The sequence below is a fragment of the Rattus norvegicus genome, chromosome 12 (genome assembly GCF_036323735.1).
Source record: "Rattus norvegicus strain BN/NHsdMcwi chromosome 12, GRCr8, whole genome shotgun sequence".
NCBI classification, from domain to species: Eukaryota; Metazoa; Chordata; class Mammalia; order Rodentia; family Muridae; genus Rattus; species Rattus norvegicus.
The window spans coordinates 47,092,758-47,118,862 of record NC_086030.1 but is presented as its reverse complement, the minus strand read 5'-3'; the positions used below and the strand labels follow the sequence as shown (position 1 = coordinate 47,118,862).

General features: G+C 51.6%; 1 protein-coding gene and 1 long non-coding RNA gene across 5 annotated transcripts in view; one reads left to right on the top strand and one right to left on the bottom strand.

The window, feature by feature from the left end:
- The first annotated feature begins 159 nt into the window (after positions 1–159).
- Positions 160–7,682, top strand: LOC102548245 (uncharacterized). Its single transcript, XR_358758.5, has 3 exons — positions 160–507; positions 5,598–5,646; positions 7,336–7,682. It is a non-coding gene; the product is annotated as an uncharacterized LOC102548245 (long non-coding RNA).
- Positions 7,683–9,248: 1,566 nt separating this feature from the next.
- Positions 9,249–26,105, bottom strand: part of Cabp1 (calcium binding protein 1) — a 63,701-nt gene continuing 46,844 nt past the window's right edge. For 2 of the 4 annotated variants that reach the window (XM_039089041.2, NM_001033676.1), the window contains 5 exons: positions 15,291–15,321; positions 14,411–14,554; positions 12,440–12,549; positions 12,086–12,233; positions 9,249–9,699 (listed from right to left, as the gene is read on the bottom strand). In XM_039089041.2, the coding sequence (XP_038944969.1) occupies positions 9,674–9,699; positions 12,086–12,233; positions 12,440–12,549; positions 14,411–14,554; positions 15,291–15,321 (459 nt within the window). In that variant the 3' untranslated portion in view covers positions 9,249–9,673. Of the gene's footprint in view, positions 9,700–12,085; positions 12,234–12,439; positions 12,550–14,410; positions 14,555–15,290; positions 15,322–19,706; positions 19,887–24,899; positions 24,945–26,105 lie in introns of those variants that run through there. The other 2 variants (NM_133529.2, NM_001033675.1) reach the window with 2 other exon arrangements.

Below are 26,105 nucleotides of genomic sequence, written 5' to 3'. Positions count from 1 at the left end.
CCCTCAGCCTGGAGGCTTCGACCAATCAGGGCGCGGCCCTCATGAATTACCCACCACCCTGCCTAGAGCGGCCCTCCTATTGGCTATGGTGTTCGGAAAGGGGCGTGGCCGAGCCCAGGCTCCGGCCCAACCACCGGGCACGAGAAGCAGCGCGCGCAGAGGGAGGGAGTTCGGTTGAAGCGGCGGTTCCATGCGGAAGTGGCGGGTGCAGCGCCCAGGCCGCCCCGGAATCCCACATCAGACTAGGAAAGGTGGCCTGGGTGGGGAAGATTTAGAGAAGGGCGCACTGACACGTCGCCAGCACTTCCGGTGCTCTAGATCTTGGGACCCAGTCAGCTCCGAAGGGGGCGTTGCTGCCTTTTCCAATCCCCCCCTCCATTTTCCCTCAGAAAGCAAGAGCACAGGCTCTAGCAGGGGAAACAGTGGCTTGTCCCCGTGTGGATCATAGGAGCCAGTCTCTCCCTGGGATGCCATTTGTACAGGTGGCAGGACGCGAGTCCCACGAGGGTAAGGTCCCGCCCTCACCCCTTGGCAGGCGCGTGGTGTGTGGTAGCGTCCGGGAGGCCGTCCAATCAGAATGCTCCAACGCAGCGGAAACGCGTGGCCGTTAGGGGAGGGGGCTCCAGGATGCCTATGTCTCCATGGCGACGGTCTCGGGAGGGCTTGAGAACCTGAGTGGAGTTAAGGCTTCCTCCTCCCCCTGGTGCCGGGAGTACCTGAGGCTGGCGCGACCCGAGATCCCTCCTTTGGCATTTCTCCCGGCGCTCTTCTACATTAGCGTCCATGCCCTTGGGTATCTGCCCCAAGCTCCCATTTTTCGGACACAGCCAAGCGGAGGAAATCATTTGTTCCATATGTGCTTATCCTTGTCCGTACGACAAAAGTTGTCAGATTATGCCGACGAAACATAGGAAGCCCGGTTAATTTTGATTTTTGAGGTTCTTTTATTTAAAAAAAGGAACATAGAAAATAAAAACTCTGGGCACGGTGACACCAGGTGACACATTCCTGTATTCTCAGGGCTCGTACTCGGGAGGTTGAAGCAGGAGGATTACCAGGAGTTTTAAAGGCCAGCTTGGGCTACAAGAGTGCGCCCCTGTCTCAGAATTAAACAGGCGGCTGGAGAGATGGCTCAGCGGTTGACAGCGCTAGCTGCTCTGGCGGAGAATTGCTCCCAGCGCCCACGTGGCTGCAAAGCATGGGTCGCGCGGTCTTCTGACCTTCATTACGTGTCGGTGACACATAGACATACGTGTATTAAAGCCCTGCTTTGGGATTGCCAAGGCCCAGGTCAATGTTTTCTTTAAATCCTCAGCACTCTCTCAGGACAGGTGACCTTGACAAAGTGACGGGAGCTACAGTTTGGGGCTGAGCCCAAGCTGGGTTCTGTTCCTTTCTTTTAGATCTTTGAGCCTTTGCTGACCTGAAACGGAACTGACACCATCCCCCTAGCCCTGCACCGCTCTTTTGGGAAACTAGGGTTGAGCTCAGCATCGTGTGTGTGTGTGTGTGTGTGTGTGTGTGTGTGTGTGTGTGTGTGTGTGTACACGCGTGCGCGTGCTAGGCTTCTACCCCTGAGGTGTATCCCCAGACTTCAGTTATTTTCTTTGAGTCAAAACAGTTATTCTCTTGCTAAGTTGTCTAGGCTGGCCTCAAATTCCTGATCTCCCTGCTGCAGCCTTCAGAGTAGCTAAAATAACAGGTCCGTGCTACCTTGGCCCAGCTAAAAAATATGCTTCTCATGGAAAAATGCAGGCAAACACGGAAGGGAACTTGAAAAAGATCACACACCCATCCAAGGCCAATATTAGGACCGTAGCCAAGACGGGTCCTGACAGCAGGTTCTCTACAACCATTTGTTCCCACACATCTGAATCTCACAACCACCCCGGAAGGCTGAAAAACAGGAAATGTCCCCCGTTTTATGGATGAGAAACTTAAAAAGTTGAAGGTTAAGTAATTTGTGTAAAACCACACAACAACTTTCAGCTTCAAACCCACTTACACTGTGAGCTTGGCTGCTTATGAGGCCATATTTGATGCAAATTAACAGCTCTACCAGGTGTCTCTTATGTTACCTGGGTAAGGAATGCGCCTCTCGGTGCCTCAGTTTCCCCCTCTCTGAAAAAGAATAATTGTATACATGTCATAAGACTGTGAGATATAAAAGATACATGCACACACATGCGCGCGCGCACACACACACATTAAGGGAAGAGAATCAAAAATGCTTTTCAAAAAGTCTTTTGTAAACGGGGTGTGGGGGAGGCACCTAGGTACATGCCACAGCTTGGGTGCGGAGTTCAGAGGAAAACATTCAGGAGTCGGTGAATTTCATCATCAACTGTCAGGCTTGGTGGCAAATGCCTGCACACCCTAAGCTGTCCTACTGCCTCTTCTTCTAATTTTAAGACAAAGCCAGGCCAGCCTCAAACTCAGGATGTAGCTGTCTGTTGCTGAGGACAGCAGCTGGTCTCTACCTGCTAGGCTACCTTGCCAGTCCAAGAGCATCGTGTGACCACGGGCTAAGTGTCAATAAATAAGTCTTAAGTGTTTGGGGTGTCGGGGCACAGAGACCTAGATTCAAAGCCTGCTTCCACTTTTTAGAGCTATGTGAACTTGGGGAGTCCTTTCTCCCCTCGGAGCCCCAGCTTCCTCTATAGATGCCATTAGAACTTTCAGAAACCCTTAGCAGAGGGCCTGGCTCATAGATGGTATTTAGTACACAGTAGCTATTAATCATACAAGAAGAAATAATTACAACCTTGTGCTGGCAATCGAATAGTAGAAAAGGCCCCCAGTGAACACCCCAGGGTAACGAGTTGGGAAAAACCCTTCTGCCCCAGGGAGGGAAAAGCCAACAGGAACCAGAGTTCAAAAGTGAGAAATGAAAGCAGCTGTTGGTGAGCCCCCAGAGGCAACTTCACCTTGACCCACAAACATGAAAGGAGGCGTGTCTTCCGGTAGAGATAAGAATCCTAAGAACAAAGCATGCTATTAATTAAGCATAGTCTATTTTAAGATAGTGGGATAATTTCCCCCTGAAGGATAAGCTCACAGTAAAGGCTCGAGAGGAAAAAACACAAGGTGGGTGGGGGCCACTTTGCCTCTTCCTCAGAGTCCTGTGATGCAAAGATGGGTGGTCTGCTCCCAAAGCCAAGATTCTTCACCTTGGGCCTCTTGAAGCCACATTGCAGAGGGATCAGAGCCACCCAGAGAAGCAGAGAACCAGCCCATGGCACCTCGACCTTCAGTCAGAGAGAAACTGAGTGGGTCTTCACCATCAGCAGAAAGGAGGCTGGGCCGGCTGGCCTCTGCTTCCCCGCAGAAGCTGATAGGCCAGTGTCACCAGGGGACAGAAAACCCTAGCAGCAGCCTGGCCGTGGGCAAGAGGTTTCCTACTCTGTCTGTTATTCTTCATCTGAGACGTTAATTATCTTTAGCTCCACCACAAACGCCTGACAACTGTTTTTTTTTGTTCTGCAGCTGAGGATGTTTGAACTCCTGCTTCTATCTCTGGAGCTGCAAACATGCTCCACCATGCTTAGTTTCCAGATGCTGGGAACGGAAGCCAGGGCTTTGTGAATGATAAACAGGGCACCTCAACCTACCAAGCTGGGTCAGAATACCCAGCACAGAGAGCAATCCCATTTGCTTTGTTTTGTATTTGGGGGGCAGAGTCTTGCCTGCAGCCCAGGCTGGCCTGGAATCTGTGACCTCCTGTCTCACAGCCTCCTACAAGCTGAGATCACAGGAGTTTGCTGTCACCAGTCCCTTCATGGAGTGCCACAGGACACTCCCATTAGGGAAGGTCAAAGCTATGCTGTGGGCTTCAGTCCTTCCAAGGCAAGAGGGAGGAGACCTTTAAGCCTAACTCAAAGGAAATCGCAGGCAGAAAGAACTTTAAAGGATTTGGGCCACACTCTCTAAGCACCATGTGTGGGGACTTTCCTTTTTTGAGACAGGATCCCACGATACAGTCCTGGCTGGCCTTGAACTCACAGAGATCTGCCTGCCTCTACCACCCTAGTGGCCCGCCCTCCCCCCCCCCCTTCCGTGTGCATAAGCATAGGTGCATTATGCAGGCCTGGTGCCTCCAGAAGTCAGAAGAGGGTGTTGGATCCTCTAAAACTGGGGTTACAGACCGTCGTGAACCCTCACGTGAGTGCTGGGTAGGCAACCCAGGCCCTGTATAAGAGCAGTAAGTGCTGTTAACTGTGGAGTCATCTGTTCAGCCCCCCAAGGAGCTAGTTCCTTGTAACCACCCACCGGCAAGTGGGGTATTGCTAATAATCAAGAGGCTAAAGGAAGGTGTATCCGTAACTCCAAGGAGAAGAGGTTCAGTCTGACTCGTGCTTTCAGCGGTTGGTTATGGTTGCTTAGCCCCACAAATTTTGGGAAACCATCATAGTTTAGGGAACACGGTGCTGACAAGCTTCCTCACCATGTGATGGAAACAGGAGGCAGGGAAAGAGAATACAGAATGGGCTACAGCCCGCACTGAGCTACTTCCTATTGCCTTGGCCCCGCCCCCGATTCCCACCACTTCCAGAAGAAGCCCTGCCAGGCAGGACAAGGTGTTGTATCCTGTGGGGAGCTGTTTTCTATTCCAACCCAAACTCAAAACTCTGTCCTCCCTCTGCAAATGATAGTGGGCTGAAAGCAGGAGCAGGTGACAGACACCTCCTCAAAGAGGGCAGGGACAGCGTGGGTCTGCAATCTGAGCCTGCCAGGCACAAGAGGATCAGGGGCCCCTTGCAGGACCCTGAGGCACAGGGGAACTACTTCCAGATATTTGAGCCAGAACCCAGATTTGAGCGAAGATGATGAGTTTGTCACTGTCAACCGGAGGTTCCTGTACGGTTCCACTGGGGCTGGAGAGACGGGTCAGCCGTGAAGAGCTCTTGCTGCTTTTGCCCCACTCCTGAGTTTTGTTTGGTCCTCAGCACCCAAGACAGATAACTCACAACCAACTGTTTTTAACTCCAGCCCAGGGGGATCTGACGCCCTCTTCTGGGCCCTGTGGGCACTGCACACACAACTTCCACTGACACCCACCTACACCCTCATCTCACCCCCACGCACCTGCGCGCGCACACACACAATTTAAAAAATTTAAAAATGGGGGCTGCAGAGAGTGGTTAAGAGCGCTTCCTGCTCTTGCAAGGTCTTTGTGCTTGCTTCCCAGCATTCACATGGTGGCTCACAACTCTCTATAACTCCAGCCCCAGGGGATCCAACACCCTCTTCTGGCCTCTGACGTTACCACGCATGCATGTGCTACACATATATGCGCACGTGCAGGCAAAGCCTCTTATGCATAAAATAAAACCTTTTTAAAAAATAATAAATAGGGCTGGGGAGATGATGGCTCAGAGGTTAAGAGCGCTGACTGCTCTCCCAGGGGTCCTGAGTCCAGATCCTAGCAATCATATGGTGGCTCACAAGCATCTGTAATGGGATCCGATGTCCCTTTCTGGTGTGTCTGAAGAGTGTACTCATATGCATAAAATAAATATATCTCTTTAAAAAACTTTTAAAAAAAAACTTTAAAAGTGAATTTCATGACTGTCTTTCCCATGCTTTTTCCTCAACAGGAAATCCCAGTGAGGCAAGGCGGCACTGAGGAGGAGAACAAAACTAAAGGTATGGCATTTTTAAAAATATTTATTCTATTTATGAGTACACTGTTGCTTGCTCTCTTCAGACACACCAGAAGAGGGCACCAGATCCCATTACAAGTGGTTGCTGGGAATTGAACTCAGGACCTCTGGAAGAGCAGTCAGTGCTCTAACCACTGAGCCATCCCTCCAGCCCAACAGGACCAACTCTTAATTGCTAAGCCCTCTCTCCAGCTCCTACATCTTTATTATGTTTTTAGCATGTGCGCTTTATTTATAGTTTCGTTTTTTGTTGGTTTTAAAGAGTGTTGAGACAGGCAGGGGTGCCATCGCACACATTGGGGGCGGGGGTTAGAGAACAACTTCAAGAGTCAGCTCTTTGGGGTTGGGGATTTAGCTCAGTGGTAGAGCGCTTGCCTAGCAAGCGCAAGGCCCTGGGTTCGGTCCCCAGCTCCGGGAAAAAAAAAAAAAAAAGAAAAAAAAAAAAGAGTCAGCTCTTTCCTCGGGATTAAAGTCGGGTCACCGGCTCTGTGGCAAGTGCCTTTGCAAGCTGAGCTTTCACACTCCCCCCCCCCCTTTTTTTGTTTTGTTTCAAAGAACTGGGGGTGGCAAGCAATTCATGGACCTGTGACCTCTGTGATTATTAAGGAAGTGCTCCCTAACCGCTAAGACACACCCTAGCAGTTTTCGTTTAATTTTGAAATTGCATTTTATTTACCTATTTAGAGATTGTGAGCATGTGTGGTGGTGGTGGTGGTAGTGGTGGTGCACGTGCGTGCGTGCGTGCGTGCGTGCGTGCGTGTTGGGTATGTGATTATACAGTTTGGGCTGCCCTCCAACTCACAATACTCCCTTCTCCATTTCCTGATTGCTGTGATTATAGGCTTGTGCCACTAGGCCCAGCTCTAAGGTAACACTTGGAGCTGCCCCAGGAGGGATATTAGAGGAGTGCTCTGGGTAGCAGAAGGGGCCCTTGCCTAGGGAAATGCATCTTGGTTCTAGAAGTCATGGAATTCTAAGCCCTAAAATAACCTTGTGGGCGGGAGGAGCTAAAGTGCGAGGGCGGAGCTAAGATGCAAGGGCAGGGCTAAAGTACAAGGGCGGAGCTAAGGTGCAAGGAAGGAGCTAAGGTGCAAGGAAGGAGCTAAAGTGTAAGGGAGGAACCCCAGGCTTCAGAGGAAACCTACCCCTGCCTAAGTACTTAGTCCTTCCAGCGGACCCGACTTTTCTCAACTCCCTTTTCACAGCTGCTGTGTTTATGGTTTAAAGAGCCCACACACTAGGTACAGAGTTGTCCTAGCCTACTGTGTGCTCCACGCTCTCCTTGGCTAATTTCTGGAGGGCTCCCCCGCCTGCTGAGGAGCTGTCTATTGAGGCCCTTTCTCTTCATATTGCCCTACAAGCCATTACCTTTCTGAAATGTCCTCATCTGGAGTCTCTGGGCAGAGCTAAGCCAGTAGAACTGTAGGCCTGTGGGGCACAGAGCCAAGGGCTTAGTCCCAGAATTGGATTATTAGAATTTGGAGCTCCCAAGCCATGCTGGCCGCTGTGACATGGAGATTACCCAGGCGTCTGGCTGGGGCCCACAGGCCTTCCCACATTCCCTGCCAGGTCTAAGAACAAGTGTCCTCCCTTTGCTGTGACACCTGAGGATACAGATTGCTCCATCCCTCCCTCTCCCTGCTCTAGCCTTTAACCCTCCCTCCTGCCTCAGGTGCCTGGAAGCACACCTGGAATACCGTGGAGTTCTGTGGTCCACAGACGGACAGCATCGGAATCTTCTGAGATTTGGTTAAGGATGGAAAATCATGGCTCTTACCCCATGCATGACATCAGAATCAGCGGCAATTCCAAATGGGTGACTTAATGAACCCTCAGGTAGGCTGGTGAGATGGCTCAATGGGTGAAGGCTCTTGCTGCCAGACCTAACAACCTGAGTTTGAGGGCCAGGAACCCCATGGTAGAAAAAGAGCTGACTCCCAAACGCCATCCTCTGGCCGTGCTGCACGTACCCACAGGCGTGCACACGAAATAAACAAACACATGTAATTAAAAAAAAAATCCTTGAGGTGACTCTTTAACACGCTGAAGGAGGGAAACAAATTTGGAGGACTCCACCTATCCTCAAGTATGCTCCAAGCCTGCCCAAGATTCCAAACAACTTCTCACAAATGTCTCCTTTAAGGTCCTCCAGCCCGGGGTTGGGGATTTAGCTCAGTGGTAGAGCGCTTGCCTAAGAAGCGCAAGGCCCTGGGTTCGGTCCCCAGCTCCGAAAAAAAGAACAAAAAAAAAAAAAAAAAAAATCCTCCAGCCCGTCAGTTGTGGAAGCTAAACCCACTGATTAGCTCTATTTCGCCACTGATTGGCTGTATTTCGCCAGGTCACAAAAGTCAGTCCCTAAAGATGCAAAAGTCAATGTCCCCAGTGTGGAATCGCCTCCTCATTATACACAGGAAGCAGGTTCCGAGAGGGCACATCGTGGCCCGAGTCACACACAGTAAACAAACCCAAGGCCTAACTGCCACAGAGCAACTGCCGGTCTCAGTGGGGTCTCCTCCAGAGCAAAGCCCTTGACACCACTTCCTCTCACCTCCCTAGGGCAGGGCAGGCCTCCTCATGCTCTGCTTCCTGTCTGAGCAAGGTCTGCTTCCGGTTTGCTTCCTGTCTGCTTCCCTCAGTGCAGGGTCGCACTCTATAATCACATCTGAAGGTGTTTCTAGCATGTCTGTCTCCCTGACCACTCTGGAATCTCCTGGCAGTCAGGAGGCATGACTCCTGCTCCAGCATTCATCTCCTCAGACAAGGTAACCTTGTCTCTCCTGTCCTCTATGTTAGAAGGAAATAAGGGGTATCCCTATCAGATGGTAGAACGCTTGCTCTGCTTCCGGGAAACCCTAAGTTTGGTCCTCTGCACCGCAAAACCAGGTGCCGCATTGGATTCCCGTAATGCCAGCCCTCCAGAGAGGCGTGCGTGCGTGCGTGCGTGCGAAGGGTCATGAGGTCCAGGTCAGAGCTGGAGAGATGGCTCATAGGCTAAGTACTGGCTGTCTTCCAGAGGATCTGGGTTCAATTCCTAGCACCCACATGACAGCTTATAATTGTCTGGTAACTCCAGTTCCAGGGGACCCAGTCCCTCCTCTGATTCCGCGGGCACCGGGAATGTACACCATGCAGAGGCATCACACAGGCAAAATACATGTGCCCATAACAAATAATAAAGTTCAGCTAAACACTCTGCCAAGAAACAAAGAACCGGGTCTTACTTGAAGCAGCGACCCCGCTACATAGCCATATCAGTCTCCCTCTTAAAAGAGGCCACATTTCCAGGGTGGAGCGGGCCTTTGATCCCCGCACTCAGGAAGCAGAGGCAGGTGGATCTCTGAGTTTGAAATCAGCCTGGTCTGCAGAGCAAATTCCAGGACAGCAAAGGCTACACTGAGAAACCCTATCTGGAAAAACCACCCCCAACCCCCTAAAAAATGCCACATTTCTGGACTATGTAATATACGAGAATGGAAGTTGCGGGGTATAGAATACTGTCAATGTATGTGGCAGGCAAGAAAATCCACCCAGTTCTGGTCATGCACGAGGTTCCTCTACCAGGCACAAAGGAAAGACCACCCTCTCTGTCATTCTCCGTTTTTTTTATTGGTTCTGAGATCAAAGGGCTAGGCGAGCTGGGACGGGCATCGGGAGGGCGCTGAAAGGCTCTGCCCTCGGGGCAGACATGCTGTGTGGGGTCTGCTGGCGGGCTCCCTGGCCCACCCAGCCAGCAGCGGCTGGGCAGATGGCACTTGGCGCCTTGCGTGTCCTCTACCGGCTTGGCACTGTGGCCTCCTCGCCGGCGGGCGCCCCCTTTTCCAGTTGCAGGAGTTGTGAGTCTTTCACAGTGCAGAGGGGTGGGGGTCCGGGGTGGGCACCTCCCCGGGGTGCAGGCAGGCCCCATCCGCCAGTACATCCTGGGCTCTCGGCAGCTACTGCGGGGTGAGGCGAGCTCAGCTCTTCTCCCCGCCTGTGGGAGTTGGCAGACCTGGAGGAGCCCCTCAGCGGCCTCAGCGAGACATCATCCGGACAAACTCTGGGAGGGGACAGGAGCGGGTAGAGAGAGTGGCAATCAGAGCCAGCAAAGGACCCTGTGGCCAGGCCCTTCCTCATCACCCCTGCTCCGAGGCTGCGCTGTCCCCAACATCTCCCCCCATCTTCGAGGGGCAGCTCTGGGAGCCTGTGGTCTGCAAGTCTGACCCCTGCAGATATCCTCGAAGCTCTTCCCTGGTGGGGTGACCTCACAGCGCTCCCTGGTCTGATCCAGCCTGGCATTTCCAGCACAGTCCCCTGGGTATATTACAGTTGTATGGGTTTTTTTGGTTCTTTTTTTTTTTTTTTTTTTTTTTTCGGAGCTGGGGATCGAACCCAGGGCCTTGCGCTTCCTAGGCAAGCGCTCTACCACTGAGCTAAATCCCCAACCCCAGTTGTATGGGTTTTTAATCCATTCACTTACAGAGGAACATCTTGGCTGTGTCCAGGTTTTGGCTGATGTGTTTATAAAAAGGGGGGGGTGAGGTGTGGGGAAAGGGGGAGCCTCAGCGGGCCAATGCTGAGGGACCAGCCACAGGACCGGATAGTGTAGAATAGAGTTTATTCAGGGCATGAGGAAGTTAAGAGGATAGTAGAGGCAGAGAAAGGAAGGGAGAGAGAGAGAGAGAAATAGAGTAGAGGTGGGCCATGTGAAGAGAGGAGGGAAGGGGATGAGGAGAGAGCAGGAGCAAGAAGGGAAGAGCAAGAGAGACCAAGAGAGAGAGGAGGGGCAGGCAGCCCCTTTTATAGTGAGTCAGGCACACCGGGCTGTCACCAGGTAACTGTGGGGCGGAGCTTAGACAAAAACAAAACAATCAGTGGCGAAATAGAGCTAATCAGTGGGTTTAGCTTCCACAACTGACGGGCTGGAGGATTTTTTTTTTTTTTTTGTTCTTTTTTTCGGAGCTGGGGACCGAACCCAGGGCCTTGCGCTTCCTAGGCAAGCGCTCTACCACTGAGCTAAATCCCCAACCCCCAGACAGTGCTCTTAACCACCGAGCATCCCTCCAGCCCCTATCTCTATTTTTAATTGTGAGTGTGGATGTGTGGGTGTTGTGAGGGCAAAGTCTAGTGAATCTTATCTGTGTGTGAGGTGTTTATTGTCTAGGAAATGTTGGGATAAAGGACACAAAGTTAGGGTTGGAGAGGTGGCTCAGTGGTTCAGAGCACTGGCTGCTTTCCCAGAGGTCCTGAGTTCAAATCCCAACAACCACATGGTGGCTCACAACCATCTATAATGGAATCTGATGCCCTCTTCTGGTGTGTCTGAAGACAGCGACAGTGTACTTATATATAATAAAATAAATCTTAACAACAAAACAAAACAGAGTTATTCTTCTTTTAAATTTCGGAGTTGATTAGGGCAGCCATGGGGTACAGGGTAAGGAAAAGGGACGGACCTGAAGTGAACAGAGGTCAGAAAAGAGGAGGCTCAGTCTGTAGAAGCGTCTACTGCTAGGTATTGGAAAATAAGTAGAATTTCACTCAAGGATAGGTGAGATGGTTCAGGAGGTAAAGGTGATTGCTACAAAGACTGGAGATCTGAGTTTGATCCCCAGGGCCCATTTGAAGGAGGAAAAGAACCACCTCCTGCAGGTTGTTCTCCATACTCATGCCATGGAATGTGTGTGCAAGACACACACTGGATGGATAGACAGACAGACAGACAGACAGATAAATGCAATTTAAATTATCTGTCCCAAGTGGAAAGACGACACCAGGCACAATGGCTAGCAGATTCACAGGAAGGCGGCATAGGGCACATGTCTTCAGCATGTCTTAAGGCAGCTCAGAGGGAAGGAACGATAGACGCTACGGCTGGAAAAGCAAGCTGTGGTCAGATGTCAGAGGCCTAAGGTCAGGGCTGAGGAACCGTGATGCTCAGGAGAGTGTGAACAGAGACAGTTGGGGCAGACCGACACAAGGGTGGACAGATATATGGATAGCTGGATACAGGACAGACAGGAATGCAAGGAATGGCTGCAAGGAAGTGTGTGACTATAGAGCAAACCACAGAAGCATAGGGGAGAGGCGAAGCTGGGAGCCCAGGTACCGAGACATACGCACGAGCGAATGTATAGCCTATGATTGCATGCAGAATAAATCGATAAATGCAGGGATCGATATGTATCAATAACTTTTAGAGATGGTGACAAACTTTTAGAGATACCTGGATAGATGAAGAAATGAACGGGTGAACAGTCTGAGTGACAGACGGGTAGACAGACGCACGGATGGGCATGGGCATGGATCGACAGTACACAGAGAGCAGAAGAAATGCAAGGGGCGGGGCGAGGCACAGAGTGGGATTGGTGGTTCCCTAGTGCGCCTGCGCTTAGAGGGCTCCGTGGCTGGTCCGCTTCACACCCGGTTTTCAAGCCCCCGCCTACCTTCGAAGTCCACTCGTCCATCTCCATTGAGGTCCACGTCTCGGATAATTTCCTCTATGTCCCGGTGTCCCACCTGATGACCCAGGAGCTTCCTCATGGCCTCTCGCAGCTCGCTCGTGCTTATCTCCCCGTCACCGTTGGTGTCAAACTGGAGAGCGTGAAAGGGAGAGCACGCTGCATGGATGGGCGGCAGACCCCAAAGCTGAGAGGGGTTCCCCCTATGCCAGGTCTCCTTTCCGATCCAAGACCCTGCCCACGGTCAGAGACCAGGACCCAGGGTTCAGGATCCTTCACAGTCATCCCGAGGTTGAGACTCAGCCCTTCCACCCCTGCCTGTCAACACCCATCCCTCACCTCCCGAAAGGCGTCTCTCAGTTCCTTTACACCGATCATATCTGCTGTCTCCGCCAGGAGTTTAGGGCCCATCAGTTCCACAAAGTCATCGAAATCCACGTGGCCACCCACTGTTGCAAAAAAGAAGGGACTAAGCCACGCTCAACCCGCCCAGTACACACCTCTCACTAAGCAGCCTCCCCGCTCTCCTCCATCTCCAAGTCCTGGGGTGTCTCCAAGTCCTGGGGTGTGACCGAGGGCAGTGAGGTCAGATCACAGACAAGGGGCTTGTCAGGAAACGACTCGAGGGGTGGCCAGGGAGCGGGAAAGGGAAGAGTCTCATAGTGGGCAGAAGGAAACACAGGAGAAAGAAGCCACAGAGCCGGGTGAGCCAAGACGCTCTCGGAGGTTCCCCGTACCTGCACCATGGCGCGCTCTGAGCCTGCCTTTACTCAGCTGTGCAAATACAAACGCAACTTGCAAGCGACTCTCAGTGGAAGGAAGTAGGGCACCTGCCTGCTGGCTTCATCTTTGAATGACTGCAGCAAGCGGAGGTGGGGGTGGGGGGACGCCCCCCCCCCCGCATACCTTTTAGTTGTGTTTGTGTATATGCGCCTTTATGTATGCAGGCCTATGAGCATCTACAAAGGCCAGAGGTCAGGCACATCCTCCATTGCTCTCCACCTTCCTGCTTAAAGCAGGGTCTCTCACTAACCAGAAACTCACTAACTCAACTACAGTAGTAGGTCAGTGAGCCTTACCTTTCTCCACCTCCCCAGTGCTGGAATCACAGACACATATTGTCGGCCCTGGCTTTCTCCTAGCCACCACTACCACCATCATCACCATCATCATCATACAGAGCCCATGTAGTCCAGGCTGGCCTCAAACTTGCTATGTAGCTGAGGATGACCTTGAACTTGGTTTTTTTGTTTGTTTGTTTGTTTTTGTTTTTTTTAAGATTTGTTATTTTATGTGTATGGATTCTTTTTTTAAAAAGATTATTTATTTTATTTATATGAGTACATTGTAGCTGCTTTCAGACCTACCAGAAGAGGACATCGGATCCCATTAAAGATGGTTGTGAGCCACCATGTGGTTGCTGGGAATTGAACTCAGGACCTCTGGCAGAGCAGTCAGTGCTCTTAACCGCTGAGCCATCCCTCCAGCCCCATGTATGGGTTCTTTACCTACATGTTTGTCTATGCCCCACATGCATGCCTGGTGCCCACAAAGCCGGAAGAAGGGGGTCAGACTGTCCTAGAGTTACAGCTGTAAGTCTCCATGTGGTCGCTGGGAATCAGACCCGAGTCCTCTGGAGGAGCAGCCAGTGCCCTTAACTGGGGGGCCATCTCTCTGACCAGCCCTCATCTAGAACTTCTGCACCTCCATCCCCCAGGTATGCTCTCAGCACAGGGGCTGTGGGGTGTGGTGGAGTCAGGAGGATACCTGGGACTTGCTGACCAACCCCTGTAGTCAAATCAGTGAGCTGCAGGCATGTGCCACCAAGTTTGGTCTATGCCTTCCTAAGGACCAAACCTGGGGCTTTGAGCACGCTAGGCCAGCATTCTACCAAGCAACTATCTCCATACCAACTCCATGAGTAAGCTTACACTCCCGTGGCCCCGGCAGCAGTCGGTGTGAGTCTATCCTGTGTGGGCCCCTCCTCTCCCCTTCCCTTTCCTTCCCATTTCCCTGTTCCCCCTGCACTTCCCTTCCCTTGTGTGACAGATGCCTCAAACCCAGATCCCTGTTTCTGCAGAACCCAGATAAAGACGCGGATAAAGACCTCGTGATACCAACAGCATCCTCTTCCTTCTTACCATGAGCCCAGTTCTAGGCTGTTGTCCACCCGAGGCCCTAACTTACTCCTAGTGTCTCGTTACAACCCTGATTTACAAGGGAGGAAGCCGAGGCTCAGAAACCACGAGCCACAGAACAAGAAACAAAAGTCGACCCCAGGCCCGTGTGGTGGGGAGGGCAGCGACTCACGGTTCATGTTGATCTGCTGGGACAGCTCGATGAGTTCCATCTCAGTGGGCATGTAGCCCATGGTGCGCATGCAGTTCCCCAGGTCCCGGCAGTTGATGTAGCCATCTTTGTCCTTGTCAAATTCCCGGAAGGCCTCTCGGAGCTCTGGAGAAGCCAGCAGGGGCAGATGTGATCAGAGATGGGACCCAAAGAACCCTTAAAGTAAAGGCAGTCTGGGGCCAGCTCGGAGAGGCAAACCCTGGCGTCCTCTGGGCTTCTCTGGCTTGCCCAGGGCTCTCTACAAAATGATCCCTGCTTTGTGCTAGGGACTGCCCCAAGCTGAATCTGCCTCTCCTCCTGCCAACACCCAGAGGCAGGTGGATCTTTTTAAGTTCAAGGCTGGACTATTCTATGTAGTAAGTTGCCGGACAACCAGGAAATATGTGGAAAAATCCTGTCTCAAAAAAACAAACTGGGGTTGGAGAGAAGGCTCAGTGGTTAACAGCGTTAACTCTTCTTCCCGAGGTTCTGAGTTCAACTCCCAGCAACCACATGGTGGCTCACAACCATCTGTAAATGGGATCCAATGCCCTCTTCTGGTGTGCATGAAGACTGCTATAGCGTACTTGTATAAATAAAATAAATAAATCTTTAACCCCCCCCCCCAAAAAAAACCCATCAGGTGTGGTGATGCACACTATTAGCCCAGAACCCAGGAGGCAGAGGCAGGTGGATCTCTGAGTTTGAGGCCAGCCTGGTCTACAGTGTGAGCTCCAGGATAGCCAAGGCTATGCAGAGAAACCCTGTCTGGAAAAACAAAACAACAGAACAACAACAAAACCAAAACCACCCCCACACAAAGGGAGTTGAGCAGCCCTATCCTCTAAGGGCCTGACTTTACCTTCGATCTCCTCTGGTCGTAACGATCTATCCTGAAACGAGAGAACATGTCACGTTAGCAGCAGAAAGGGACCTAGAACAAACAATATGCCCATCCAAAGGGGGCATCCAAGAGGCAGCAGGCAGTAGGGGGCAGGTGATGGGAGATGAGCAGAGGTCTGTCTGGACCTTGAGGGAAAAATACTTAGTCCCCAAGTCTTAGAACCAGAAGGGTATTGACAGAGATGCCTCACACCCAATAGTCCCTGCAAAGACTGTGGGCCGCTGAAGAGCTGCTCCCTTGTCCAGACACAAATGGAAACAGAGCTGGTCCAGAGATAAAAACCTGTAAATAAAATAGGGCCCGGGGAAGTCGCCACAGAAGAAAAAGACCACCCAGCAACACCAGGAGGAAGTTGGCAGCAAGAGGCCTGCACGAGCTGGAAGATGGGGGTTGCTACGGAGGGGAGAGCAGGCAGAGGCCACACAGGCAGCCCAGACAGAGGAAAAGCTGGAGCTGTGTCCAGCTTCGTGGGCACTGCTCCCACCTTCCCCCCAGTGTGACCCCATGCCCTGGACCTGGGGGCTGCATTTTTGCAGCTTCCAGTAGGGCCTGTATCTCCAGAGGGAGCTAAAAAACAAAAACAAAACCTGCATCCAGGCATTAAAATTGCTGCCCGAGAAGTTTCTAAAAAACAAGTTAGAGGAAGCGTGGAATAGGCCCCTGATGATGACGCCATCACCTAGGCCTGCCCGGTAGGCCCCTGATGATGACGCCATTACCCAGGCCTGCCCGGTAGGCCCCTGATGATGACGCCATCGCCCAGGCCTGCCCGGTAGGCCCCTGGTGATGACGCCATCGCCCAGGGTTGCCTGGTAGACCCCTGATGATGACGCCATCGCCCCAGGCCTGCCCAGGAACTCCTGGTTCATAATAGATATGGGTGCCATGTTCCTGCTCTCTGCCTTAGGGTGTAGAGAATATGAGGGAGGTCTGGCTACCCTAAGGAGGCTCACAGCAGGCACTGGCTCCCACATCAGTAACACAGGCACACAGGAAGGCCATAGTGAGTGTGGGGTGTCTCAGCTGTGCACAAAGGTTGTTTCACAAGGCGCGTGGAGGCCATGGAGACAAAGGCACCCGGATATAGGCACCCAGTCTGAGAACCATGTCCAAAGGGAAGCGTTATGTTGATGTTCAGAGTGTATTCGAGTTGGGAATGAGCAGGCTACAGATTTCTCAGGTCCTTGCAGGGGACATTTCTAGCTGAGGGGGTTGTTGGAAGGGAGTTTGTGTCTGTGACGACACATGGCCGCAAGGCTTTTCCCTTCCAAGGCTGGCATGGTGTACACAGCACAAGAGTCACTCCTGCTCCAAGACAGAAATATAGGTTCCTGGACATTCTTGGGTGGCCAAAAAGACACATTTCCATGTATTCTATCTCCAGTAAGTGATAATAATTGTACAGTCATCCTTCGCTATCAGTGGGGGATTGATTCCAGAAACCCCAGGCATGCCAACATCTTACGATGCTCTACGTAAAATGGCACGCTGTTTTGCATATCATTTACATACCTTCTCCAGTATACTTCAAATCATCTCGAGATGACTTGTTCTATTTATACAATGCAAATACTATGCAAATAGTTGCTATGTTTTATTATTCAGGAAATGAGGATAAAAAATAATAATTTTGTGCATTTTCAGGGCAGATGCAAAGTTTTTTTACTTAAACATTTTAAAGACTTTTTTTTAAAAAGATCTATTTATTTCTTATGTATAAGTAGACTGTAGCTGTCTTCAGACACACCAGAAGAGGGCATCAGGGGGTTGGGGATTTAGCTCAGTGGTAGAGCGCTTGCCTAGCAAGCGCAAGGCCCTGGGTTCGGTCCCCAGCTCCTAGAAAAGAAAAAAAAAAAAAAAAAAAAAAAAAAAAAAAAAAGAAGAGGGCATCAGATCCCATCACAGATGGCTGTGAGCCACCATGTGGTTGCTGGGATTTGAACTCAGGACCTCTGGCAGAGCAGTCAGTGTTCCTAACTGCTGAGTCCTTAACCTCTCCAGCCCTGAGGACTTATTTTTATTTGATATATATGAGTGTTTTCCTGCTCATGTATATATGCGCACTGCCTGCATGCCTGGTGTTCTAAGAAGCCAGAAGAAGACATCAGATCCCCCGGAACTGGATATACACACAGTTGTGAACTCAGGGTGAGTTTTGGGGACCGAACTCACATCATCTTCAAGAACGGCAAGCGCTCTTCACATCTGGGCTCTCTCTCCAGCCCCAAATGCAAGGTTTTAAAAAATTTATTGTGTGGTGTTGTGGAGAGGAAAAACTTTACAGTGGCCCTGCTACAACAAACCTGGTGGCTGTACCCAGTCTCCCACTCTGCCCCCAAGTCCCGCGCCGGGCAGTGGGGGGACATGCGTTGTGTTCCACAGTAGTATATATACCACTCCTGGGGTCGGGGGAGTGCAGGCAGCCTTGGAAACATGCATGTTTTCCCCCCAGTTTGTGCAGTTAGGAGAAGCCCTCAGAACCTAGAGTCAGACAGACCCAGGTTTGAAGTTTCTGGCTGCTACCTCCTCGCTCCTGCTTCTGAAGCTAGCTTTCTCAGCTGAAACGTGGGTGAATGTCAGTGGGTGAAACTCATAGGGAGTTTTCGTGCATTCCTCAAAAACATGTATTTAGCATTTGAAATTAAATCAATGTGATCTACAAACGCTTGTATCCCTGACAGCCTCGTCACCCTCTTCCTTGTGACAGCTCAAGACACCTGGAGGAGGCTGCTCCGTTAAGGTAGCCACTAACCACCCGTGGCTACTTATATTCGAACTGGAGGGCTGGGGTATACACTTCAGGATAGAACCGGTGCCTAGCATATTCAAGATCGCACAAGCTCAACCCTCAGCCAAAACAAAGCTTTTAATGAAAAAACAAAAAACCAAATCAATAATTCCGTTCATTGGCCACCTCCCTAGAGGTCAACAGTCACACGTGACAGAGGATGTCACAGCATAGCATACCAGGAGACCGTCTGGGTACACTGCATTGCTGCTAAGAGCACAGAAACTGCAGAATTAGCTGCGTCTGAATCCTGTCGCTGACACGTGGGAGTGTGACCTCAAACGTGTTACTGTATCAGACTTAGTCTCCCCACCATGGTAGTGAGGAGGGCAAAAGCCCCTGCCTCTGGGAATTGGGACTTCTGGGAGGCGATCCCACCAAGACACTTGACGTAGCGTTGGTTTCCTCTGCACGCCGAAAGGAGTCTGGTGCGTGTTTATCTGCGCATGCGCAGGTGCGCTCGCACAGGCACGCGTGGAGGCGTGTGTGCACGCAGGACCATGTGATTGCATTTGTGATAGTGTGCGTATGGAGGATGGGGGTCAGCCTTAAATGCTCTCCTTAGGAGTCTTCCACCTTTTTTTTTAAAGATTTATTTATTTATTTTATGTCTGTGAGTACACTGTGGCTGTCTTCAGACACGCCAGAAGAGGGCGCCAGATCCCATCACAGATGGTTGTGGCCCACCACGTGGTTGCTGGGATTTGAACTCAGGACCTCTGGAAGAGCAGTCAGTGCTCTTAACCGCCGAGGGTTGTGCCTGTGTACAACCCCATGAATGAAGAACCCCTGGGGGCCAGAAGATGGCAGTGTGATCTCCATGGCGCTGGAGTTAGAGTCAAAGATGAGCTAAGTGATATGAGGTATTGGGAACTGAACCCAAGGCCCCTGAAAGCGCAGTACCACTGAGCCACCCGGCCAGCCCATCCCTTGCCCCATCCGCCTTATATTTTAAGACAGGTCTTTCTCCCTGGGGCCTCAGGTTCACTGGTTCTGGGCCGGCCAGTGAGCCTCAGAGATCTTCGTGTCTCTGACTCCTCTCAGCAAGCACCTGTCATCACCTTCCGATTTCTAGTGGGTGTCGGGAACTAATCTCGGGTCTTTTATCTGCTTTTATTATTTATTTCTCTTTTGAGACTTTTAAAAAAAGATTTATTTTGTATGTGTTTGAGTGTTTTGTCTGCATGAATATATGTGTATGCATGTCACGGTGCCCATGGAGATCAAAAGAGGGCATCGGATCCACACATACGCCCCCCCACCCCCGGGACTGGAGTCACAGATGGTTGTTAGCCACCAAGTGTGTGTGTGTGCTAGGAGGCAAACCCAGGTCCTTCACAAGAACAGCCAGTGCTCTTAACCATCTCTCCAGCCCCCGGCTTTAATCATTTCTCAGTGGTTGATACAGACTCACTTTGGAGCCATGAGTGGGAAACTTCAAGAATCAGATTCACAAGTTGGGGGGGCATTGAGAATTGGGGTTGCTAGGTTACAAAACCCCTTTTCTTCCCAGCACCTCCTCATGCCATGTGAAGCCATGTGAAGCCAGGTTCAGTTAGCTGGCTTCACCGGGTCAACTTACGTACAGGTTGTCTGTTCTCGGCAAAACCCTTTCGGAGAAAGATGCAGGCGGGACCCAGCAGGTTGTGCATGACCGCACAGTTCTGGGCCAGCATCATGAGTGGTCCAGGGAGCTCACCGCCATCCGCCAGCCCATCCTCACTTGTCTGCACCGCCATGTAGCTGGTCTTCTCCTCCTGGCGCATCTTCAGCCAGAACCAAGCAAATAAAAAGAGGGGTGAGGTGTCACCTCCCTGTTCACCTGGGCCCTCCCAGCCCTGGCCTGGCTGTTGATTCTAGAAGATCCTTGAGAGTCACAAGATGAAGTCCTGAGAGCTTTAGCGTGTACAAGGGTGAATATCTAATTAATCCAACTGATGGAGACTCCAATCCTTGGCCGAAATGTCCCATGAAGAGATAGATGTGGTGCTTGAAGTAGGCTGTGCATGCACGCACACACACACACACACACACACACACACACACACGCACGCACGTATACAGAGAATCACACACTTGTATGCATGACATTCAGAATGAAGCAGACGGAGCGGAGTGTCACACAGAACCATGTCCTTTCCCTAAATGTTTCCAGTGTCCCAACTCAGCCCTGGGACCTACATCCTGTCTCCCAGTCTTCTGATAGACTCAGGCCCTGCCCTAGCTGGACACCCCCTCCTGCACCCCCACCAGAAGAGTCAGGCTGAACTGGTGACACAGAGAACACAGGGCTTCCGAAAGTCCGCTAATTGGAGGTCACAAACCAACGATACCATTGCTGGCAAATAAAAGGTGAGTGGTAGGGGGTGGGAAGGGGGCAGAATGGACGCTATGCACTCTAAATGGGCGGTGCTACCCAGGCCACGCCAGGCCACAGGTGCCAAATCTGGTTCAAAAAGCATCAGTGGGTCAGACGAGGCCCACCTGTGCCCAGGCTCCACCTGTTCATGACGACCTAATTGGGCGGTCTTCCAGCAATTCTCCTTTCCTCTCCCGCCCTCTTTCCCTGGCTCCATGCCCAGGCTGGCCTCCTTGCGCTCCAGAGGCTGAGGCAGGGGCCTTGCCATCTGACCAAATATAGCTGTGCTCTCAGGCCCCAGCCAGCCTGAAGATTCCCACAGTTATAAAAAGTCAGCATTGCTCCACAGACCTTCCCCTTAGGATAGAAGCAGTGTCCAGACACAACATGTGGGTAGATCCAGGCCTCCCAGAATTCTCAGTGCCTCCCAGGTCCAGCACCGTGCCCCGCAAGGGGATAGCCTCTCTTCAGCGTGGGAGCTTGTAGCAGAACTTTCCCAAGGACAGAGGGATAGCTGGACTCCCAAGAGAGCTGTCTGTCTGAGACACACAGAACTATACACTCGCCATCCCAACTAGCCTTCTTCCAACCAGCCCCCTCTAGCTAAGCACACACACAGGTGTAGACGGGGCAGCCTGTTCTGTTGGAACCTCAGAGACTCAATTCCAGCCTCTTAACCCCTTCCAGACCTAGAGAAGGAGGAACAGAACTTGAGTTCCTCAAAGGAGACACGGTGACTCAGACCAAGGCTCGAGGGTCAGCTGTAAGAAATCTCTGAACATGAGGGACGTCCACGGAGCAAGGCTCACTCTAGCTTGAATCTCTGCCCCATTTGCTCACACCTCTGAGGCTATGCTGGAAATGGCAAAGACCAGAGAGCCCTTCCCTCTAAGAAGGGGTCCATGAGAAGTCCAGGACTGGATGGAGGACTAGCTCCAGGAAGTAATCTGACTGGAGATGTTTGTGGAAAAGCAGACTCTGTTTCTGGACGAATCTCACTCGTGTTGGCTCAGGAGAAGCACAGACAGGAGGAGGAGGAGGAGAGGGAGGGGGAGGGGGAGAGAGAGAGGGGGGAGGAGGTGGCAGGTGGCACAGAATCCTAAGAGCGGTTCGTGTGCTGCCTCTGGACACCGTCACGGGCAAAGCTCTGCCACTTGCTCGCTGTGTAACCTTGTGCATCTCCCCGTGCCCCAGCATCCTCCGCATTCTTGGGGGGCAATCGTCTGTGTCCACAAGGCTCTCTCGTGAGCCAGCGAGCGAGCTACGTATGGCCTATAGAGTGCTCTGCATAGCATTCAGAACACAGTAAGAGCCAAATAAATGAAGTTGCCGTAGTTACGGCAACGGTGCAGACAATGGTGTTGGTAGAGCGAGTTAAGAGATGTTGGGAGCCAGAAGGCATTTACTTCTGGCTCCAGGGGAAGTGGGGGAGCATCTGCCAATCAGTAGAGAAATGAGAAGGACGGAGAGGGATTTGCTCCCACAAAGAATAAGCCAGTGGTGGCTGGGAATTTCCACTGCATCTCTTGAGTGTAACTCTGCCTGGCACCGCGTTGCCCCAGGAGGCAGCCGTTCTTCCCCAGTCAGCGATGATGACACCTGACAGTCTAGTCCTGCCCGGTTCAGGGCCAGAAGCAGGCTACGTATCACCAGGTCCATATTCCCAGCTTCCATTCAGGGAGCCGAGCCAGGGGCCAGGAACGCCTGGGCTGGAACCAGGAGAGGCCAGAGTATTAGAGAATGTCACTACCTCCGGCTCTCTAACAATACCATCTACCCGAGGGTGCACGGTGCGGTCCGCTCGTGCTCAAGGAGAATGTGAAGGGTGGTGGGAGCTTCATGAGACAGGAGAGGGCGTGTCACTCTACAGAGTGGGGAGTTGAACTAGACAGTCTCGGGGGTCATGTTTTGGAATTTATGAATAACATTTCTGGCACTGAGAGAAAGAAAAGGCACGCACGGAATACCAGCTCCGAGTTTACACAGGGCAGGCTCTAAATCCTCAACTCTGCTTGCTAGCGACAGAATGACCTCGGAAATCCTTATCTCCGGGCCCAGCTCCCTTCTCTGCAAACTAGCCAGGGGAAGTATTCAGAAGGGAAGAGGGAGTGAGATGGCAGATGTCTGATACATTGTAAAACATCCAAAAAAAGAAATGGTTCCTAAGAGTTATGATCACTTCTCCAGGGGACTCAGAGCCTTGCCAGAGCTGCCAGTGTGGCTCAGTGGGCAGAGGCACAGGGCTCAGCACGTATGAGGCTCTGAGAACGAAGTCTGCCTGGGTGTGATGGCTCAAGACTATGCTGTACATCTAATGTGCGGCAGCTAAGGCAGGAGGATCTTGAGGCCAGCCTGGGCTACAAACAGAAGCCTCATGTCAAAATCAGCGGTGATGATAGCCGATCTCTTCCGTTTTTACCCCCTCCTTTACCTTGGATGATAGTGAGCTCCCTAACACGTGTCCAGCACTATACATCCGGCACTGCGCACAGCACACAACCATTTTGAGAATTAAATACTAGGGTCTGGGCGTGGTGATGCACACACCTTTGAGCCTAGTACTTGGGATGCAGAGGCAGGAAATCTATGAGTTTGAGGCCAGTGAATTCCAAGTCAGCCATGGCTATGCATAAAACCTTGTCTCAAAACAAAACAAACAAAAACCAACCAGAGAGAGAAAAGAGAAGAAAAAAGGCCTAAGCATTATGAACCAGCTGTAGTGGCCCATACGTGTAACCCCAAATACTCAAAATGCGGTTTCAGAATAAGCCCTTGTTTCTAGTTAGCAGAACAGAACAAGCAAAAGCCACTACGGCTCAGGCCCGGGTGGTGTACAGATCTGAGTTTGAGTCCCACTGAGACACATGGGCGATGATAGAACTAAGTCAATGGAACGTTAAGGAATTCGTCCACAATCACATGGCCGGGAGGAGGAGCCCTGTGTGGTCTGACTCGAGCACTCTTCAGCAGGAGATGATTGGAGGCGGAGGAAAGGACTCGTTCTTAAATTCATATCCCTCTGCGGTGGCATTTGCCTGTGATCCTCTAATTCAGATCAGCCTCTGCTTCCATAAACCACCTCCCGGGCAGAAGCCTCCCCTGAGAGAATGGCAGACTCTGAGGCACGAGGGAAGCGTCAGCCCTCTGAGCAGCCCAAGGAACGGCCGAAGATTAAATGAAATTCGATGTGAGCAGCTTAGCCACACGAGAGGAAGGCGACAGGCTGAAAAGCCCCAAGTGTCCTAAATCGAGAGGTCAGAAACCTTAATGGGGAAAATGAGGTGGGACCTGAGTGACGGCTCCATCAGCCAATCCAAGACCTTCGGTGAGTCACCTGACCCTCTAGTCTCCCCGCCCCCTCAATAGGCAATCACTTTTATTTGGAAAATGAAAACACTGGAAGCAAAAATCTTTATCAGTCTGTGACCTGACTGCTGCCAGGCAGCAACATACGCAGCAGAATACACACAGGCAGGGAGCACACATCCTGCAGGCACAGCCCAGACCCTAATGATGCCCGAGGAGCGAACAATTGCCTTCTCAAAGGAATTCTTGCGAAAGAAATCCTAGCATACAAGCAGTAAATCCACCCTAGAAAGTGACATATACAATCCTGACCCACATATCTCTTGGGCACTGTGTTTCTCAAAAGAAGCCACTCTGGGTTCTAAGACGGCGTGGTCATCCTGACTCCCACTCCTGACTCGAGAGTAAGGGTGAGTAGAATCAAAAGGGGGGAAATGTCCTTGGTTAATACGGTTCCCATAGTTTTGAAGGCTTAGATCGGTGGTTCTCAACCTGCAGAGCATGACCCCTTTGGCAAACTTCTATCTACATGATTATTTATATTATGGTTCATAATAGCAAAATTAGTTATGAAGTAGCAACAAAAATAACAATAATTGGGGGGGTCATCACAACACAAGCAACTGTATTAAAGGACTGCAGCATTAGGAAGGTTGAGAACCACCGGCTTAGAGAGTACCAGTGAGAAGCACAGACCCTCTGAGCCCTGTGGCCTGCTCCTGAAGGGTCTCCCATTCTTTAGACTCTAGGGTAGCTATCTGTACACCGATGTCCTACGAATCTCCACTCTTCATGTTACAACCCTAAAGCCCCAAAGTCACATGATTTTTCTCTTACCTCTTCCGTGAATCCCCAAATATGGCCTTCCGGGACCCCATGACCTCCCACCCCCAACCCCAGGCAGCTTTAAGCCCTAACTTTAGCTCAGAGCCTGCCTAGAACATAAGAATCTGCCAATGGAGGGTGTCTTGAAGTCGGAGCAGGGAGGCGGTTTTGGATAGACACCCTGGGAAGGGTAGAGAGTGTCTGACGCCCACCCACTTCATCCCCTCCGGGGTAGGCGGCAAGATGTCCCCAACCCCAGTACCAAGACTTGGGCGCTACACAAACATACCTTTCTCGAGAGGTTTCTTAGTGGCGACTTGACGCAGTTGCCCATTCTACACTGACACAGCCCCTTTGGCGGTCTCTGGGTCCATGAAGGAGGCTTCTGGGGGTCCAGAAGACCTCAGTCTGGGTCACTGCCAACCCCAGCGACTCTCTGTCCGAGCTGGCTCTTCCTCCAGGACAGAGCTGATCTGGAGCGCGCGTGCTCGCCTGCCTGACTGCTCCCGCTGATTTTTTTTTTTTTCCTGGTGGTTTGTATGTGCGTTTGTGCGTCTAGGTTTAACTTTCTGGTCAGTTTCTTAAGGAGCCAAAGGCTGAAGGAAAAAGTGCATGGCACCAGAAAAAAAAAAAATCCCCTGGAGAGTAGATCACAGAGGGCACTGGCGCTTGGAAGCCTCGCGGATCATCAACATCAGATTAAAGCATTAGCGTTGAGTCCATTCTCTGCATCTTTCCCCTCCCCTCAGCCCCCTCCTTCCCATGCTGCCAAATATGCAGGGAGATTGCCTTGGGGAGGGGGACCAAGGTGGCAGCTGCAGCTGGGAATTAGGCCAGCAGATCCAGAAAGGGGAAAGCTGGCTAGTTTGGGCCCCCAAAGCCAGGGTGCCTCACAGCTTGCAAACCTTGCTGTGTGAATGCGTGCGGGTGAACGAACACACACACACACACACACACACACACACACACACACACACACACACCACTAACCACACACATGCATGCACACACAGGACCCCAGGGAGATGTATGCCTCATCTGAAGAGCACTGAGCCGGACAAGCATGGCTCATCCGCCCCTGGCAATTCCAGCTGGATGGACAGCAAGGTGGCTCTCAGTCGAGGGCCTGGAGATCTTGTGACGTCTCTATTACGCTCCATTTTTCACACTTGCCTCATCATTGACATGGAACGAGGCTCCAGGGCTGGCAGCACAGCTGAACCCACAGCTGGCATCTGCTTCTTCCTTCTGTTCCCTCTGCTATGTAAAGGCTCCCTGACCCTCGGGAAGCCAAGCGATGGCCTTGAGGGGAGCAGAATGAAGGCGGTGCTGGCACAGAGGTCGTGGCCAAGGTCTCTGGTCCTTCCCATTATCCTCCCAATCCTGACCGAGGGTCTTTCACTGGCTTTGTTGAAGTGCAGAACAGGGAGACTGGCTGCCTTTTAAAGGTGGTCCTCAAAGTCCCACTGATGGAACTTTACAGACGACTGGATGT